General features: G+C 37.2%; 1 protein-coding gene across 10 annotated transcripts in view; it reads right to left on the minus strand.

Annotated features, from left to right (window-relative positions):
- Positions 1–2,401: 2,401 nt before the first annotated feature.
- CNTLN (centlein) overlaps positions 2,402–17,799 on the minus strand; it is a 198,985-nt gene continuing 183,587 nt past the window's right edge. For 7 of the 10 annotated variants that reach the window (XM_075079219.1, XM_075079220.1, XM_075079218.1 and 4 more), the window contains 3 exons: positions 17,119–17,304; positions 15,696–15,773; positions 2,402–7,899 (listed from right to left, as the gene is read on the minus strand). In XM_075079219.1, coding sequence (XP_074935320.1) covers positions 7,798–7,899; positions 15,696–15,773; positions 17,119–17,304 — 366 coding nt within the window. In that variant the 3' untranslated portion in view covers positions 2,402–7,797. Of the gene's footprint in view, positions 7,900–15,695; positions 15,774–17,118; positions 17,305–17,799 lie in introns of those variants that run through there. The other 3 variants (XR_012658052.1, XR_012658051.1, XR_012658053.1) reach the window with 2 other exon arrangements.

Consider the following 17,799-nt stretch of genomic DNA (forward strand, 5'->3'; position numbering starts at 1 on the left):
AGGGAAATTCCTGTCTTAAGCCAGCTGCTCAAGTGTAGGCTGTATGGAAAACACAGCAATGCACTCCCAAATCAGTAAATTCCTTATGTATACAATATTCTGCTAGTGCAAGCAATTTTCATTTTTAATGTATTATTTTTCTTCAGAAGTTAAATCTCTAATTTTGAAAAACAAGTGCAGAATCAGCAGCTTTACTATATGAACACCTTAAATTAAATTTAATAGAGATAGTAAGTGACATAAATAAGCATTTAACTAACCATTCATCCTAGCTTTTCTGTAAGGTCAATATTATTCTCCCATTTATATTTGTAAAAGATAGACCACAGAGAAAATCAATATTTTTAGAATGAAAATCATTGTATTTTCAATCAACACCTGTAAACCCTGATTTTCACATTGATAAGCTATAGGTAGAGCTCCTGTTGACTACATTTATTTCTGAGGTGTGGTCTTAAACAGAAAAGAAAAAAAACCTTGGCCATACTTACAGAATGAGGGTTAATCAGTTCAACATGAGTTTCTAATCCAAAGTTGTAGCTTGTAGCTAAGAGGATAAATGTGTTCCTTGCATGTATAACTAGAGAAAGATCAAATACCATAGGGACATAGCACTACCTTTTGAATAATAATCACATAGCAAGGCCATTACTTGGCACATATTTGAAACAGTTTTTCTGCAGAATGATGTTTTGTGTGTAAAGATGTAGCAAAGATGCATTACAGGGCTTCTGGTTCTCTCATACACCTCCTCCCCACATTCACACCATGACTTATAATTAAAGTTCTGTATAGCTCATGGCCTTGATTACCTGCATGGGAGGATTTGTTTGATAGCCATAGATGCCAGGCGTTGAAATTGATTCTAGACAATTTCAGTGGGAAATCTGGAGTTGTGAGAGTTACTGATCATAGGGCTACTGTACTGGATCCTCCATCACAACAATTCTTCAGCCGAGGTTGAGTACCTTTTTAAATACAAATTGTAAAGTTTTATGCTGGAAGTTCTGTTTTTTTTCAACAACAACCAACCTTGAAGGAAATCTACCTGACATCCTTCAAAATCTAGGATTGGTTGCATTAGAGATAATGATGTGTGATTCCTTTATCAAGGGAGTTATCCTGTTTCAGGAAGATGTCAAATCTGTGCTCTGCAATAGGTTCAATAGGTTGGAGTCACTTGAGCCTCTTCTCTGTAGCATCTGATATCAGAATAGGCTGTTACCCTGGTAAGCTCATTCTTTCACAAAGGCATGGGCCCTCACAGAAAGCTAGACTTCTATGTAGCTAAGCAAGATGAAAATACTTATCCACTTATCTCAGAAGGGTTGTTATCTCAACCTAAAAAAATCAAGATACTGAGCCAATATCCTCAACAAGCTGGCCCCTTTGGAGCTGTTAGGAGACATTCCTTTCACATATTAGTTTCATGTCCAGTTTTAATAATATGAAGCAATCCAATGCTGATGCATAAACTGTGTACAATGGCACACAGCTATTGAAATTAGGTCTCTTTTTCCTTATTCTGACTTCAGTTCATAGTTTAGCTAAATTGTAGAGGCAAAGCAGAAAAGGCAATTAACCTGACTGAAGGAGTGAGAGCCAAAATTAAAATCAGACGTCCCTGACTCTATAGCCTCTCAGCAGTCCTGCAGATAACACAAAAACTTAACACAGCTAGCAACACAACAGAATTGATTCCTAAATATGTGGTTACAGCAGAAGTCAGGGATTGTTCCCAGCTCTCTCAATAATTCATTATGCCACAGGAAATTTCAAATAATGATACCCTGGGAATTCTCCAATCTGAAATCAGGAAATATCAAAAAACAGACCCTTATCTTATGTATGAGAATAGTGCATAATGAAACAAAGTGAAGCATGGAAGTAAAAGAAGAGGCTTCAAGTTATTGTAGACCTTGAATGATATTTTATTCTACTGAATGTAATGCATTTTACTTCCAGGCACTAGAGAAAAAAAAATAATGGTGTAAAGAGTTTTCTTCTTTTCCAAAAATAGAGATACTGCATGATGCCTACATGAACACTTTGAAATGTTTTTGATTCCCCTCCAAACTCCTCTTTATTGTGACCATTAGGTCATATCATATAACGATAATTACCAGCCAGAGTCTCATTCACGTAAAGAATACCTAGCCTTAAAAACTGCACCCTAGAAGATAACCAGACGATTCAGACAATGAGGAAGTGCTGAGACACATGGGGAGATATACACGGTACCTTCTTTAACAGAGAATCCTCAGGACAGAAGCAGATGGATCTCATTTGTAATAAGAGATCTGCATTTTGGAAGACTCATGTCTTTGATTCCTATCAAGGTAAATTATGATTTATGTGGGTTAAACAGATGGCGCTACAGAAACATAGTGTGAGAAGTCACTACTGACAGATGCTTTGTCTTTAATTTTGACATTTTTGGGTACATAATGCAGATTTTTGAAAGGGTTAGAACATTTAAACAACTTTGAAGCTTTCGTATTTATATATGTATATAGACATCCTTGTGCGCATACACACACACATGTGTGTGTATACATATATAAGTTATATTTTAGGGACTCACCCTTGTGACACTGTACATAATGGCTGTAAATAGCAAATATATTTCACATGTTGAGATATCAGCTATTGCTGCCCAAGTGACAGGTCTGTCTGACACAGTATTTCAGGGCTTGCAGGAATCAATGGTCCTATCAAGGCTGCACCGGGTAACCCCCACTGGCTGCCCTTAGAGGCCAGCACTGAACCCATTTTTTGTTGAAGTTTGCCATCTAGAGACCGAATCAGGAAGCACCAGGATATACAATGACTACCTTAATAGAAGAACAGATTAAGTGAATTTTCTGGGTGTTAGTAGGTATAGTTAGTTCAAAACAGCACTGCCTTTAATATCTTCTATGTTTAGCTTTGTTGGCAATATAATCTTGAAAGTGTCAAGCTGATAATTCTTCCCAAAACAGAATGAGTTCTTCACTAAATTTTTAACATGCATGTGTAATCTGAGCCTGGTTCCAGTGAAAAAGGATTTTTTAAATATTTATAAAACATAATCAAGATAAGTACTTTTAATATTTTTACAATAAGAAAGATTGTTTCAGAAGCTCTCTCTTCTTCCACTGGTGGAGCAATGATTAAATAAGCAGTAAAACCAAATGCGTTAATTGCAGAGCCAGATTTCAACCTTTATGACAAAGGTAAAAATTTTTCTTCAGACTACCAGTATTACAAAAATATCTCAACTAGATGAGAATTTTTTCACTGAAAAATGTTGACTGATGTTTCCATTTTCATTTATAATAAATTAGAAAAGTTGAACGGAAATACCTTTAAAATACCTTTAAAAGATTAAGAAACATCTTCAAAGATATTTGGCAATCTTTCCAGCAAAGTTTGCAGAAAGACTAGCAGTGCTATAATTTCAGGAGCACCTGGGAAGTAGTGACAGTTTTTTTATTTCTTCATTGTAATATATAATTTATGGTTTTGGTTTTTCCCCCCCTCCTTTTCTTATTAGGATACTTAGGTTCCATTTTCACCCTAAAAAAACCTGTGCTAAAAATCTCTTTCAAAAATGCAGGCAACTCTACCTACCACCATTTAAAATGTAAGAAAAAAGAAAATCTTTGTCACAGTAGGCCTGAAAATTTTAGGAGAGTAATGAGGCATTCAGCAGACACATTGGTTTTATCTTAAGGTATAATCACCCTCCCATCCCAGCCCAGTCACCCCAGAGGCTTTTACAGGGACAAAGTGGTACCTGACAATGCATGTATTCTTCCCCTGGAAACATTTTCCTTGGTGACTCAAAATACCCTGTTCAGTACCATGTATAGAGAGGAAAAGATAAACTTACTTACTGCTGAATTTCTTAAGTAGAAGATGACTGGCATCTCATGGTCTTTAAAGGCTGGTGTCACAACTGCTACCTACACTGGTTTGCTATAGCAACCTATGTCTTGCTGCAGCGGGTGCTACTGCATTGTCTATAGGCAGGTGTTTGAGCTGGAGGTTAAAAGCCACAGCTTGAGCCATTTCACGGATGCCCAGGCCCCATCTCTCCCATAGCAAAGGCACCCGAGGCACAGCGAGGGAGACACCAAGCTCCCAGGGTATACGCTGAGTCTAGATCTAAGTGGGCTGATCAAGCATTTTCACTGCACAACTGAGACAGTAAATTATAATCTGAGCCTTGGTGCCCCAGCTTGATGCTCTTGGAGGCTGGAAGATGATCTGTAAGATAAACAACCCATCACTGACCCAAGAAAGTGACAAATGCTGTGGAAGAAACACTGAACACACCAGAATCTGAGGGGAGACGTCCATTAGTCTGTGTGCTCCTATTTTCAAAATGTTTTCTTTTTACATTTCAGAGGGGCCAAAGTAACAAGATATTAGTGCTGGGAGTAGGATTTTAAAAACCATTTCTTAAAATACACTGTTTAGGTTAATCCACTCTACATTAGAAGGAACAAGTTGGTGTAGCAACTAAAATGTAGTGAGAAATTTCTTCTGCATCTTTCCATACATTTCCATTAGAGAGAAAGCACCAGCCAGAAGCAAGCTCTTGAGGGACTGAGGCAACAGACCTGGCAACTGTTCATTTTGCATTTTTGCTGGCTCACAAAGTTCATGTGCACCAGCTTCTCTGAGCAGAATAGCAGGAATGGTAGAAATGGACTGTATTTTCTAATTCTAAATTTAGAAACTGAAAAAGCAGCACTATAGCGGCCATGATTTATTTTGAGAATTCATTTCACTCTGCTACTGGATGAGCAAGCATTAAGACCTACAGCCTAAGAAAGCAACCACACCTCCAGAGCAGCTCTTTGAGGACTAGTTGCTAGAGGAGGCCAAAGACTGTAACCCCATTCAAAATCCTGAAGCAGCAGCTGGGTATGCAATGCCATGCAGACCTAAGGTAGCTAAAATAATGCAAAACCTGCAAATCTGTATAATTTTGTTTCCAACATTTAATCAAGTACTTAACCACATGCTTCCTCAGTATAAACTTCAGATCTTTCCTTAAAGTTTGTCTAGTGGTAAGGCTTCCAGGTTAACAAGCAGGCAGGTGGGACAGAACATCCATTTATGAGTGCGCTGGGCACAGCTGGAAGGTGCTGGTGGTGGCTGCAGGCAACCTGTGCGGGACCAGGTCTGGGATTGCCCTAAGCCCTTCTTTATTTATTTGTTTTCTCAATATCGGAATCAGTAATTAAAAGCTTGTTAACTGCCAATAAATTAATTTGTTGGAAATTACCCTACATGAAGCTGATCTGTTGCCTGTGACAAGTAGGTCAAAGGTCCTTCAAGTGCTCTTTTCTAAAGACCTTTTGCTGGATCAAGTGAGGAAGCTTTTTCCTTCATTGGGAGGGTATGTGCAGTCCCCACATAGCCGGATGTTTTCTCGCTTGATCAAGGTGCTGAGCTGCTGCTGTCAGTGACTCCCTTGCTTTCCCAAAGTAAGCCATCATCTGCCTCTTCCATGGAGCACAAGTGCTGACAGCAGCTATACAGGCTCACTCATTATCAAGCAAACATTTATTTGAAGGAGTTAAACTCTCATCAGAGAAGTGGCAGACAATTGCAGAAGACTTTGATGAAGGGAAGAGATGTATCTCTACTGAGGTACATCCTGCAGAACTTGTTTTGGTAGAGTCCCAATACGATGTTTTGGCCAAGTAAGCTTATTGGGCTTATTGACCCTAGTTTTCAAAAGAAGGTAAAAAATAAATCTTACCCTTAAGGCATAGGCCACAGAGATTTATGGAGAAATAATTTTCTTTATAGAGCGTTTTTGTGTCTTTTGTGACATGATGCACAAGAGAAGCAGCTGCAAATAAATAACACTGTATTTTCCATTCCTTGATAAAATGGGTGATAATTCTGGCTCCACCTGGGTTTAAGGAGTTTGTTTTTCTCACTCTCTCTCTTCAGATGAAGTAGATAATAATTTGGTTCTGAAGCACTCATTGCTTTCGTTTACTCTTGGTCCAAGAAAAGAGCTCTGTCCATACTCAGGTGCCCAGGAGATACAGAAATTTGCAGAGCCAGTAAAGCAAGATGTTTTGAGGTACTAGCTCGGGAAATTGTCTCCAAAAGTTCTTTGATTTCCATGTGAAATAGCTGATGTTCCCTGCACTTTCACTAAGACAAAAGGGCTAATCTTCACAGAGCTTTGGACTCATAAAGTTCTTTCCAGTGCCCAGCAATGGACATTATATTGAAATTATTTTCAAATACATTTTGCTGGAATGACTGAAAATCATGCGAACATGGTTTCCATGTATTTTGATGGATTTATCTTCTGTAATTTTTACTGGCATAATTTTATTGGTGTTGGACCCCATGTAAATTTTTAGCTTCAGTAAAACCCTGAGGCAAGTAGTTCCACTGCTGCCTTTGCACAGGAGTGGCTTCCTTCTGCTTGCTTTGGACATGTCACCTGATAGTTTCATATGACGTCCCTTATTTCTTGCTCTGGAAAAGGTGGTGGCCAACCATTCCTAAAGATGTGTTTCTTTTTTTTATATAGGGCTAGTTGCAGGTCTTAATTTACAGGTGCAGGTGGAATATATTCACATAACTTTCAGTAACTCCAGTAAAAATTATCTTAAGCCCCTGCTGTCACCAGGTGTAACTGAGCAGAAGTTTAGTGATATCTTCCCTTCCTCGTCCTTTTCTTAGAGACACCAAATAGTGTACTCCATAAATTAAAAGAAGTACAGTGACATTCTAGGGAAAGCACTGGGCTGACATGCAGAAAACTTTTCTGTTTTCTGTATCGAGTGACCTTAGGCCAAATAGATCTCAGTTCTCATTCCCCACCCAATATGAATAATGATAATGATATTGTTGTAAAACAACTTGAAAACTGTAGATGAAGAGCCATATGTAAGAGCTAAATGTTATTACCACATGAGTTCAGAAACCTGAGTCTTTTGTTTTTTCAGGTGGGTTCATCTAGAGGAATACAAACTCTGAAGATCAAAGATATGAAGAAGCAACAATAATTTGTTAGTACTGCCAGAGAAATGTTGGTGGAAACAACTGACTAAGACTGTACTATTTTTCCAAGCAAAGTGAGGGCTTGCGGCGGGATGTTAGCCGAGAAAGAATGGGAACTACTATTAAAAAACCCCACACTAGAAATAACTTCATTGTATTGAATTTTTAAAATACAACTAAATACATTTGTACACAATACACTCCAACTCAGAAGAAAATACAGCTTTTCCTGGGAGTATTACTCTCCATTGAACACTTTTTTCTACATTCATTTTCCCATTTTTTCCAGCATAAAGAAAGCATATCATTTTATGTAGCATATACCATAAAGTTGGGAATGTAAAATAAATTAGGTATTCAAAATCCCAACGATATTGCCAGTACCTTTGTAAATCCCACTTCTACTGTTCTGACCAGTACAACCAAGAGTTGCATAGCTGCTTTTTGTACTTTCTGAACTGTACAATGTGTGCATTGGTCATATCAAAAACATCTGCTCTCTACAAAGCCTGCCTAGTGTTCACTGCTAATGCATTTAAAGGAAAATTATTTTTAACCTTGCATTGATTTGCAGCAATTGTTGTCTTCAGGAATCAAACACCACACTCCTTTCTAAATAGGAATGTAACTAATTCCTGTTGTAGAATGATTAATTAGTTCACAGTCTCTACTTACGTACTGAACACGCATATTGACAGTTCTTTATGTGAAAAGACATGAGGAAACAGCACACATTTTAGTCACACTTTGCAAAGATAGGTCTTAGCAACATCATTCGGTGTGTTTCATGAGAGAACTGTACTCTTCTACCAGTTTCTTCTTCTCATTTAATTTTTCCAGTATGGCATCCATTAAGTATGAGGCAAAAGGAAACTGAAAAGGAAACAGAGTAAGAAAAATGATCATTGAACTTTATTTTCTTCATGTGAAAAACATTTATTAAGTATCTTTAAACCATTAGATTTCACTTAGTTCTGACAACTACCACACATGTACACATCTGATCTTTAAAGTTCACCTGACTGGTTAGTATCTGAAAATTTGGTCTCTATCACAAAAATGATAAAAGAACAGAGTAAAATAAAAAAAGATAAATGCCTTATTGAACAATTCATGCTTTACTGACCATGTTAATGATGTAAACAGCAGTACCAGCATCTCTGTCATTTATCTTCAATCAGCTGATCAATAAGAGTTACAGTCAACTCCAGGGCATGCAGAAATGATAGTCTTATGTTCACTACTCTCGGGAGCATCAGACAGAACTACCAGTACAGTTCTCAATGCTATGGCAACTGCCTTAGGATCACATGTGAAAACTTGTAAATAAAAAAAACCAAAGCAAAACAAAACGCCAAACCCAAAAAACTCCAGCTGCATTGGCTAGGATATTATACAAATATCTGCTCCTCTAAAACATGATACCAAAAAATTGTATTTACATATTTACAGAGAAAAGTGAAAACCTCTTTTACATCTCCTCAAATATAAAAGATGCATTTGCACAATCAATGTCTTCAAAGAAAGAAATTTGGTATATTTTTCAGTGTAATTAATGCTTAAAGACATCTTCTATCACAGTCTTGGTGCATCAATGCACTGTGTGCTAGGAAGTGCTTTTGGAGGTGGTACAAAACACTAGTCATCACAGCTCCACCCAGAGGCTGGTCGGTGCTGGGCCAGAGGAGAGCCAAACAGTTTTCCTTCACTCTTGGAAAGTCTCTGTCAGCTTCACAGAGCTCTGTCAGCTTTCTTGAACTTCTGGAAAGACCAGTGGTGACCAAGGGGTCAGTCCCACACCAAAAGTAACATCTGACACTCATATCAGAAGGAGAGATAATTTTACCTCAATAAGGCCACCAGAAATAAATTAGGTAAAATATAGCAGGTGGTTGAGCAGGCCAATCATCAGCTTCCTCTGCTTTTCACAACTATTGTTCAAGGCAATACTATTGCATCTAGAATCACTCTCTAGTTCCACACTCAAGTGCCACTGCCCTGATTTTACTTTTTCACTTCAGTATTCCATCTTAAAGAGAAAACTGTAGGATACTTATACCAGAGAGAGTACTGCCTATTTCCTAGACATATAAAACCAAAAATATAAAACAAACAAACAAAAAACCCAGACATAAGAGTACATCAAATATAAATGATGGTGCAATGTCTGAACTGATACACAAATTACTAGCAAGTCAGAAAAAATACCCTAAAATGGTAGCAATGAAAATCTTATTAATAGCAAGCATTTATCATGAAGTGACTGTAATGGCAATCCTGCATGTTGCTCAACAGTCACTTTGCAGTTACAGAAGTATGACAACATGCATTATTTCCCTTTTACACAAGAAATGGGGTTTTGAAGGCTGGTACTTGCTGACCAAACATGTCTCTGTCATAAATAACTTCTGTCTATGGTAAGAATTTTCTAGTAGTCATTTACACCTGTCAGCTTTCTCCTGTATGCTATTGTGATGACTTCTTGAGGAACAGATGGATCCAATTCACTGAGCACAAATCTATGCACAGTCATATAAGATATAATCTTATCTGAAATTCTGTGACACTCACTTGCTACTGTGCTTTACAAACACTGACCCCAGCATCCTATTCACTCTAATTGCTCTCTCCCTCCTTGTCTAAATAAGTTTTTCAAGACCACTATACCATTACATCAAAGTCTCTAATTCTTCATGCCTAGCTTGACTACATTCATTCCTGATATCTTTCACCTCCTTAGTGTTGTGCCTGAGGTGAACAGTTTCTTAGTGATATCTCTGGCTCATATCATTCTAGGTACATTTTACTTGGTGTTCACTGCTCTCTGTGGCTTCCGTGTCATAGCAAAGTGATCTTTCAAGAAATCTTTCCATTTAAATCATTCATTTAAATCAAGAGCATTTGAAAGTTGAATGTTATGTCATTCTTTCAAAATCTGTTGGTTTTAGAAAAAGTGTAGTATGTTTTTATCTTCTTTTCTTTCCATACAGACACCCAGAACTAGATGATCTCTACAGTCTTCATCTTTAATAGAAGCCTGTCAGATTTACTTTTAATGATGGCTCTGTAACTATCCTGGGAGGCTTCCCCCTACATTTCTCTCCAGACTTCACAACTGTTGAAGATGTCTCTACTCCAAAGTATTCATTCCAGCTTCCAAACCTGCCATATGCTTGCGGAAGGCTTTGGGAGTTCAGTGAGTGCTAAGTGCACACCTGAGGAGTGAAAGCTTGTTTATACCACTGATAATTATATATTTTAATACAGAATGATACTTCCTTCAAATGTTTCCCGGTTATCTGTGCCGCAACCAATTTATCTGAACACTAAGCATTAACAATGATAGTGATTCTAAATCAGTACAGTATGGTAGGCTTTAAGAGAAATAGTATGTAACTGATTTGTATAAATTCAGAAAATGTGAGAGTGCAAACTACATTAATTATTTAGCTTTACCAGAACTATAGATTTCTTTCATGCTGAAAGCCATATGAATGAAATGGCATATTTCTTACACAATTTATCAGATTATTATCTTGGTGTATGGGTAACTGTAAGGTAATATGATCCTAAAGAGTCAGGAATGCTGATAGTTATTTCTATTTTTCTCACCTATTTATTCTGACCTTGAGTGTGCTTCTTTCAGACATCCCTTCTGTAAAAAACAAACTAGTAATATTTATTGGCCTTACAAAACACGACTGAGTCTCACTCAGCAGAAGTGCATAAATATACACTGATCTGTCAGTGAAAAGTCTCATAATAAATGCAAGGCAATGTTGTTATTCTCATGAGACATAGCGCCTCCGTTCACAGAGTACAATGTTACTTGGCCTCTGCTTCACAAAGTCTAAAATGTGTTAACATTAAAAAAAAGGGTATTTAATTTCTGGAATACACGAATTAGTGTTTACATCTATTGTAAATCTCCCAGTATAATACATTTGCCAAAAAAAACCTATCCAAACACACTGCTGAGATGCCTCAAATTGAATTAAGTGAACCACAAAGAACAACCTGAAATAAAACTAAAGAAACCCAGATTATAAGGACCAAAACCGCCTAATTTCACTACAAACTACAAGTCAAAGTTTCAACAAAAAAAAAAAAAAAGAGAGAAATGCTTCATTTCACTGTGGTACTTTGTCCGTTTTGCTTTGTGATTATATAAATATATATGTGCTTGTCTGTACTCTTATCCTGAGTAATCAAGTGAATCTCTCCTTGTTTTCAGTCCAGGAGAAGTGATGTAATGTGGTTTTGTTTCTGTGCACGAGATCAAGTCATATAAATCCATGGCACGGTTTTACACCATAATGGACTGTCGGTGCACAGGACTGATCTCTTATTCTCGTAATGACAAGAAATTCATGGTCTGATACCAATGTTAATGGTGCCCAGGATATGCAGGTTCAGACTGCACTGGTGCTGCTTTTTAAGGTGCAGGTGCTTGAAACACCTGGTGATGCTGGCAGTGGCGAGTGTGCACATGTGTGTTTGTGCATGATGTGTTTGCACATGTGTACACCTGAGCAGAGACCTGTTCTAGCAGAAGACACACACAGGCTGCAAGGAGATTAATGAGAGACAAGTAGGCAAGTTCCAACCCAAGAAATCTGAAAGGAAACAACCATAGCTGTTCTTGCACATTCCCAGATGACACCAGAGGAAATAATTATTTAGAAGCCAGTGCAAATCCTAAAAACGGGTTGGGGAAAATCCCTACCAATGAAGCGTGAATATACTGTCCCAAACCCTGTTCTAGAGATGGATTATACACATACCTTCAGAGACCCCACAGAACAGAGGGGAAGGAGATTTTCTGGAAGTTTTCACCATTGGAATATGATTTGTAGATTCATAATGAGGACATGGGAGGAAAGATTTTATTAGGCAGCTTTGTTTATGTGAGATGTGATATCATGAGGAGGGAGTGAAGACAAGTGCTACTGTATACCTGACAAGGGACATGCTAAATCAATGCTGCCATTTGATCTAATGCTTGGAAGAATTAGGTGGATGATTTGTATTTTATTAAAAATTAGCTCTTGGAGACTTCAGGCATTAATCTGGATTGGGCTAACATACTGTACACATATACAAAATTATTAATGGATTTTTCCAAGATGCTGTTCCTTACAATCAGTCACAATGAATTCTGAATTAATGCCTTGGGTGGTACAAGAAATCTTTTCTAAGTGATGTGAAAAGAAGTATCCTCTTGATTTAGCTATGTGAGTTTCCTGTGATGGGAAAAAGCTAGAGGAGGTTACTGGTTTTCTTCTTTTTTCTAGTGATTATAAAAAGAGAGTGCTACTATACTGTGCCAGGTTCAAAAAGAAGATTTACACACCTAGATGGGGGGGGAGAAAGTGGGTAAAAGAACCATCACTTGCCACACAAGCTGTAAACACACATACATAATGAGATAACTGTACTTGTTCCCTCCTCTCCCAAATACCATGAACTGCTAAAAACTCGATGGTCTATAATGTGATACTTCTCCCAGCTTCTCTCTCCCATGCCCAGTCACTAACACATAGCAGTCTGACATCTCTGTACATGACTCTGACACCCCTGTGCTGGCAGCAGATATCTGCATGCGCTCCTGTGAAGCTTCTCCACACACAGGTTCTTCAGAGGCAAGAGAACCTTTTACCTTTTATCCTAATGTCAGTTATTAAGATGCTTCATTTTATACTTTAGTGAGAACACTCTAATCATTGGGTGTTAATGTACAAATACAATAAGGCAACTGAAAAAACACTTGTTGGCCATTCAAGATGTGGTTTAGGCAATAAGTGATTTTTACCAGCTCTGCAGAATTCAGAACATGACTGTACGGTTCATTTATATGATTCTTATTTACATAACATCTTGATGCAGTGATGTCTCTATCAAATTGTAAGCTTAGCAGTGGTGTAGTTTCTTCACAAGTGTTTCTAAGGTAGTTGATAAAATAAGGATACACAAACTTTGACTGGGGTCTGTAGCTTCAGGAATGCAAAAATATTTATCACTGAAACATTAACATTCTTGTGAAGCTGACAGAATTTAGAATTTTCAAGTCATAAGAGTATAGAAAATAAAGGTACAGATGAAGTGTAAACCAGGGTTGTGCTATCCTTTATCATTACACTTTAGGGGATTCTATAAAATGACAGTAAAAAGCAACTAGTGCTTCCCTCAGTTCCCCCCAAAATTCTAATGCTGCAGTAAAATGGCGTATGTCAGTAATAAAAATAAAATGTCTATGACATTTTAAATGTTATCATACTGTCACAGTGGAGTAAAATTAGCTTGAAGAATGATCTAAAGGGATATGATGCAGTTCATTATGTATAACAGCAACAGCAGCAGTTTCCCAGTGTTCATAAAGGTCTCTCCATTAAATTTACCTCCAGTCAATAATTAGGAGTCCACAAATAAACCTAGGCAATTAAATCAATACTGCTGGGCAATTATGTTCCAAAGTCCTGGCTCAGTGGCACAAAAAGACACTATATCAAACTGCAATATTAAGTGATCTGATGCAATTTTCAGCTGAACATTTTATCAGAATAACAGAAAAGATGCAAACAGGTACACAGTTTGCCAACATGTATCATTAAGTGAGCAGTCCGTCTTGAGCAAAGTCCTGACAGAAAGCTTTCATTTCACCACGAGCTTTACTTTTCTGATCAGAAATATTACCAATGCCTACTAAAGGAAACTACAGTGAAGCTCTCTGCAAGATATGGTTAAGCATTTTAAAGGGCATGGAGCTGCTCCCAAGCAGAGACCAAAAAATCTTAGCAATTTCCATCCATGTGACTTAGCATGGACAGAAATGAAAAGCTGCTCCCCAAAACCACTGATCTCCTTGTGATTCTAAAGATGGTTGCCTCGCCAAGAATTACTTTTACCCTCAGAGCTCCTCCTGAGGAACCCAACAAGATGGAGCAAAAATCACTGAAGACCACTATTAATTTGTACACAAACCGATACAGCTAGGAGCAATGAGCTCCTCCATCCTTAGCTAACATTTGCAATCCTAATATACCAGGTTACATAGTCAACAACCCCCTCACTCTCCATGCCTGGTTTTTGGTGTCTGTCTATATCAGACGAAAAGAAATCATAAAATTCTGCTTAGGATTTTTTAACAATCTGCCAAAGAATAATAACAAAAAATAGAATACGAATCTTCCATTGTATTCCATGAATCTGATTAATATTTAGGCATCCATAATATGGACAGAATCTGGAAATTAATAGATTTTTTTTTTAAATCTTAAAGCAATTTAGTGAATGGAAATATTTATGCTTTTAATGCTGAGTTCCATGTAACACTACGAGGTTAAATTAAAATGCCAGCATTTCTGACAAAGCCAGCAAAAGCAAACTGGTATTTCTGTGTCCTCTGCTGCAGCAATTAAGCAGTCTTAACGATAGTAAGTTTTGGTAATGAAAGAGGGAAAACCTGTCATTTCTTAAAAGTCTTGTCATAGGACACGATCTAGACACAAAAGCTATTAATGATAAAATATATAAATCTGAACATGATTGTTCCCTTGAAACTGCTTTCAAAATAGTTTCAGTCACTCACATTCTTAACAGAAATGAAATACATTGCTAATGGACCCAGGGTAGTGAATATGCATTAGGAACACTGGATTTCTAAATAAAATTTTATTTCTTTTCAGACATCAGCTACCCATCTTCTGAATAAAGGAGACAACTAAAATATAATGGAAAAGTTTCAAGAGTCAGTGTGTGTTGTCAGTGATGTCCAAACAAAAGCTGACTACGGCTAGAAAAGCAGGGCTCTCACCTGCCAATAAACTGCCCTTGATCACTTACAAGAGGGGAGCATCCCAGCAGACTCTGTGTGTATTAAAAAAAAGACTTGAAAGAGAAGAAAAAGTATCACACAGGTCACAGCGGCAGTCTCAATGGACCCCTCAGGGATTTCTGCTAGTCTCAGCCTTGTCATCCTCTATGCAGCTTTCCTCTCTGCCCAGAAAATGTCGATAGGAAAATGTTTGAGGGGCCTCTGGTGGAAATTTTTTCATTCTTTCTGCATTGACAGGATGCCAAATCAATATTTACTTCCCACTAACAAGCTGCTCAAGGTCTCAGTAGAAAATATTGTAGAAAATGCGGGAAGACACGATAATAAACAGCTGTCTGGCTATGAGGAAAACATGAATTGACTGGAAACAGGTCCACAGTAAAAGGTCACTGAAACCCATGAACTCCTCGGGTGTCCATATCAACTACTAACTTTAAAGGCACATAATAAAAAATCTCTTTTTCCTAAGAGGTATGAGAGAATGGATCCTTTTCACTCTAGCAAGCATTACACACTGTCTCAATAATTCAATTAACACATTTGCCAAGATCTGTGCTGGTTTTCTCCAGCATTGTTTCACTGGTTTCAGCTGTCAAGTTAGCTATCATGAATCCTTGGTTAACATCTCTTCAGTTTTATCCAGTGAGTCTTATTTTAAGTGAAATAAAAACGAAATGCTACAAAACAAGGGTTTTCCATTGCCTTATCACAGAATAGTTTGGGACCATTAATGGCAACATGTGTAATTATGCAACAGATTACTTATAACTTAAAAACACCTAGCTACTCAGAGTAGAAAGTTGTAATTCATTAAGGGAAGATGTAAATTTAGCACCTGTGCTTCAAGAAGTTTCTGTATATACTGCAGCCATTCTTTATCTTTTTCAAATTCCATTTTTGTCTTCGCCATTTCCTAAAAATAGAAAAATATAACAGACAATATTTTGACACCACCTGAGAAGAACAGAATGAACAATAAGGAAATGTGTAACTGGGTATACATTAAATAAACAGCATGTGGAAGTGGGAACTATGCTTGCAAAATTACTTATCAGAAGCACATCCACCAAGTACAAGCGCTCTGTTAAATTTTTAAACCTATCCTTGTCTGTGATTATCCCTAAAAACATGCAGAGCATGTTCTTTTCACATGAATATACAGGTGTACATGTGATCTATGTGTAAACTTTATGAGTTCAATGTAAAGATTCCTGAGTCTACACACTGATAAATGGAATGAGTATCTAAAATTTGTGTAGTGTAAAATCATCACCTGTATTTTATATTTGTTTTCTACTTATAGTTAAGTATATCTTTGTGTTTTACACATACATTCACAATGATTGCAACAAAACATATCGGATGTAGAAATTACTTTGAGAATGAGGTAAGCATGGAACAATTTTGTCAAACTGCATCACTTTACAGGGGTGTGTAGATGTTAGTAAACAGGGCAGGGATTGGTCCATTTTATTTGTATTCATGAATGTAATCCATATCAGTGCACACACATACAGTGCACCTTTATTTAAACAATGTGAAAACTGTCTTTTGTGACTTCTGTAATATAAAGCCCTAATAAGGCTAAACCTAACTCATCGCCAGAGTACCGTTACAGCCCAATAATGGCTAACACCTAGACACTCTTATTAAAGTAAGTGTACAGGATTTTTCATGTATTATTTGATCAGGCCTAAATAAATCTGGATAAGAAATCCTATTACTGAATCTATTTGATAAAAGGTGATTTGATGAAACACTGTCAAATATTTCATAGTAAAATACATGATAGAATCAACAAAAAAAGGCAATGGATTCCTCCAGAAACCATCTGTCTACTAGAAATACCTTTAATAGGTATCACAATTCAAGAAAGGAAGCATCAACACAAACAACCTGGCACAGCAAGGCACCTTCTAATTTTGTTTTCATTAATGCAGAACTCTATTTAAAATGTATAACCCTGCCAAATAGGCTCATGAAAAAGGAAGTTACTGAGGATTTTAAAATAATGTCTCTACATCTAACTGCTCAAACCAGCATATTTATATTTTATTTATGCATGCCCAAAGTCTTGGCACCTTATGAGTCTCTAACCTGACTTTTTTATTTAAATCCAACTGTTCTGTTCTTTTTGTGATGGATGCTGCACAATGAAATTCCAGTCTGTACCTAGAAATCCTTTTCCTCAAGAATGGAAATACACAGCATCTTCTGATCTAGCCCCTTTTTACTGAAGAGTGCTTAAAATAACTTACCTCATCATCTTCTACTTCTAATATCTCCTCAAGATCAGCTGTTGAAACATTAAGGATAGATGCTGCCAACTGAACAGACTCTTGGGAAAGACTCTTTTTGCATGCTCTCACTTCTCCCTTTTTTTTTGCCTGTTTGATTTTTGTTCTTAGCTCCTCTATGCTGTGCTGTAACTCTCTGGTTAGAGCCTGGAAGATGCAAGCAAAAAATACTCCATTGTAATTTTCCCTGAAGTGCAAACACTGTGGAAAAAACAGTAAACCAAGCTTCTTTAGAAGGGAATTATCTTAATTCTGTGTTATTGGTTCAATAGGATACATGCTGTAATACTAAATAACATGGTATTTAGAATACAAAATATGCATTAATACATTAAAACAGAAAATGTTCTTAGATATAGGCACAGGGGTTTTTTACATGTCTTTAGCAAAATAACTATATTCATAATGCCATCAGTAGTAAGACAAAGCGGCTTCCACAGATTCAATTAAAAATCCTTTCCTGATCCAGTCTACCAGAAGTGCTCTTAAATAACAACAGAAGTGTCAGGCTTTACTGTGGTCAAACAGAGATCTTTTTAAGGCTTATTCATATCTCACTGCATGAAGAAACACCTGTATACCTCTTATTCAAAACCTGAAATTTTTGTTCCCATCAAGACAAGGTAATTCAAAACTGTCCTC

This window comes from Phalacrocorax aristotelis, chromosome Z (genome assembly GCF_949628215.1).
Source record: "Phalacrocorax aristotelis chromosome Z, bGulAri2.1, whole genome shotgun sequence".
Lineage (NCBI taxonomy): Eukaryota > Metazoa > Chordata > Aves > Suliformes > Phalacrocoracidae > Phalacrocorax > Phalacrocorax aristotelis.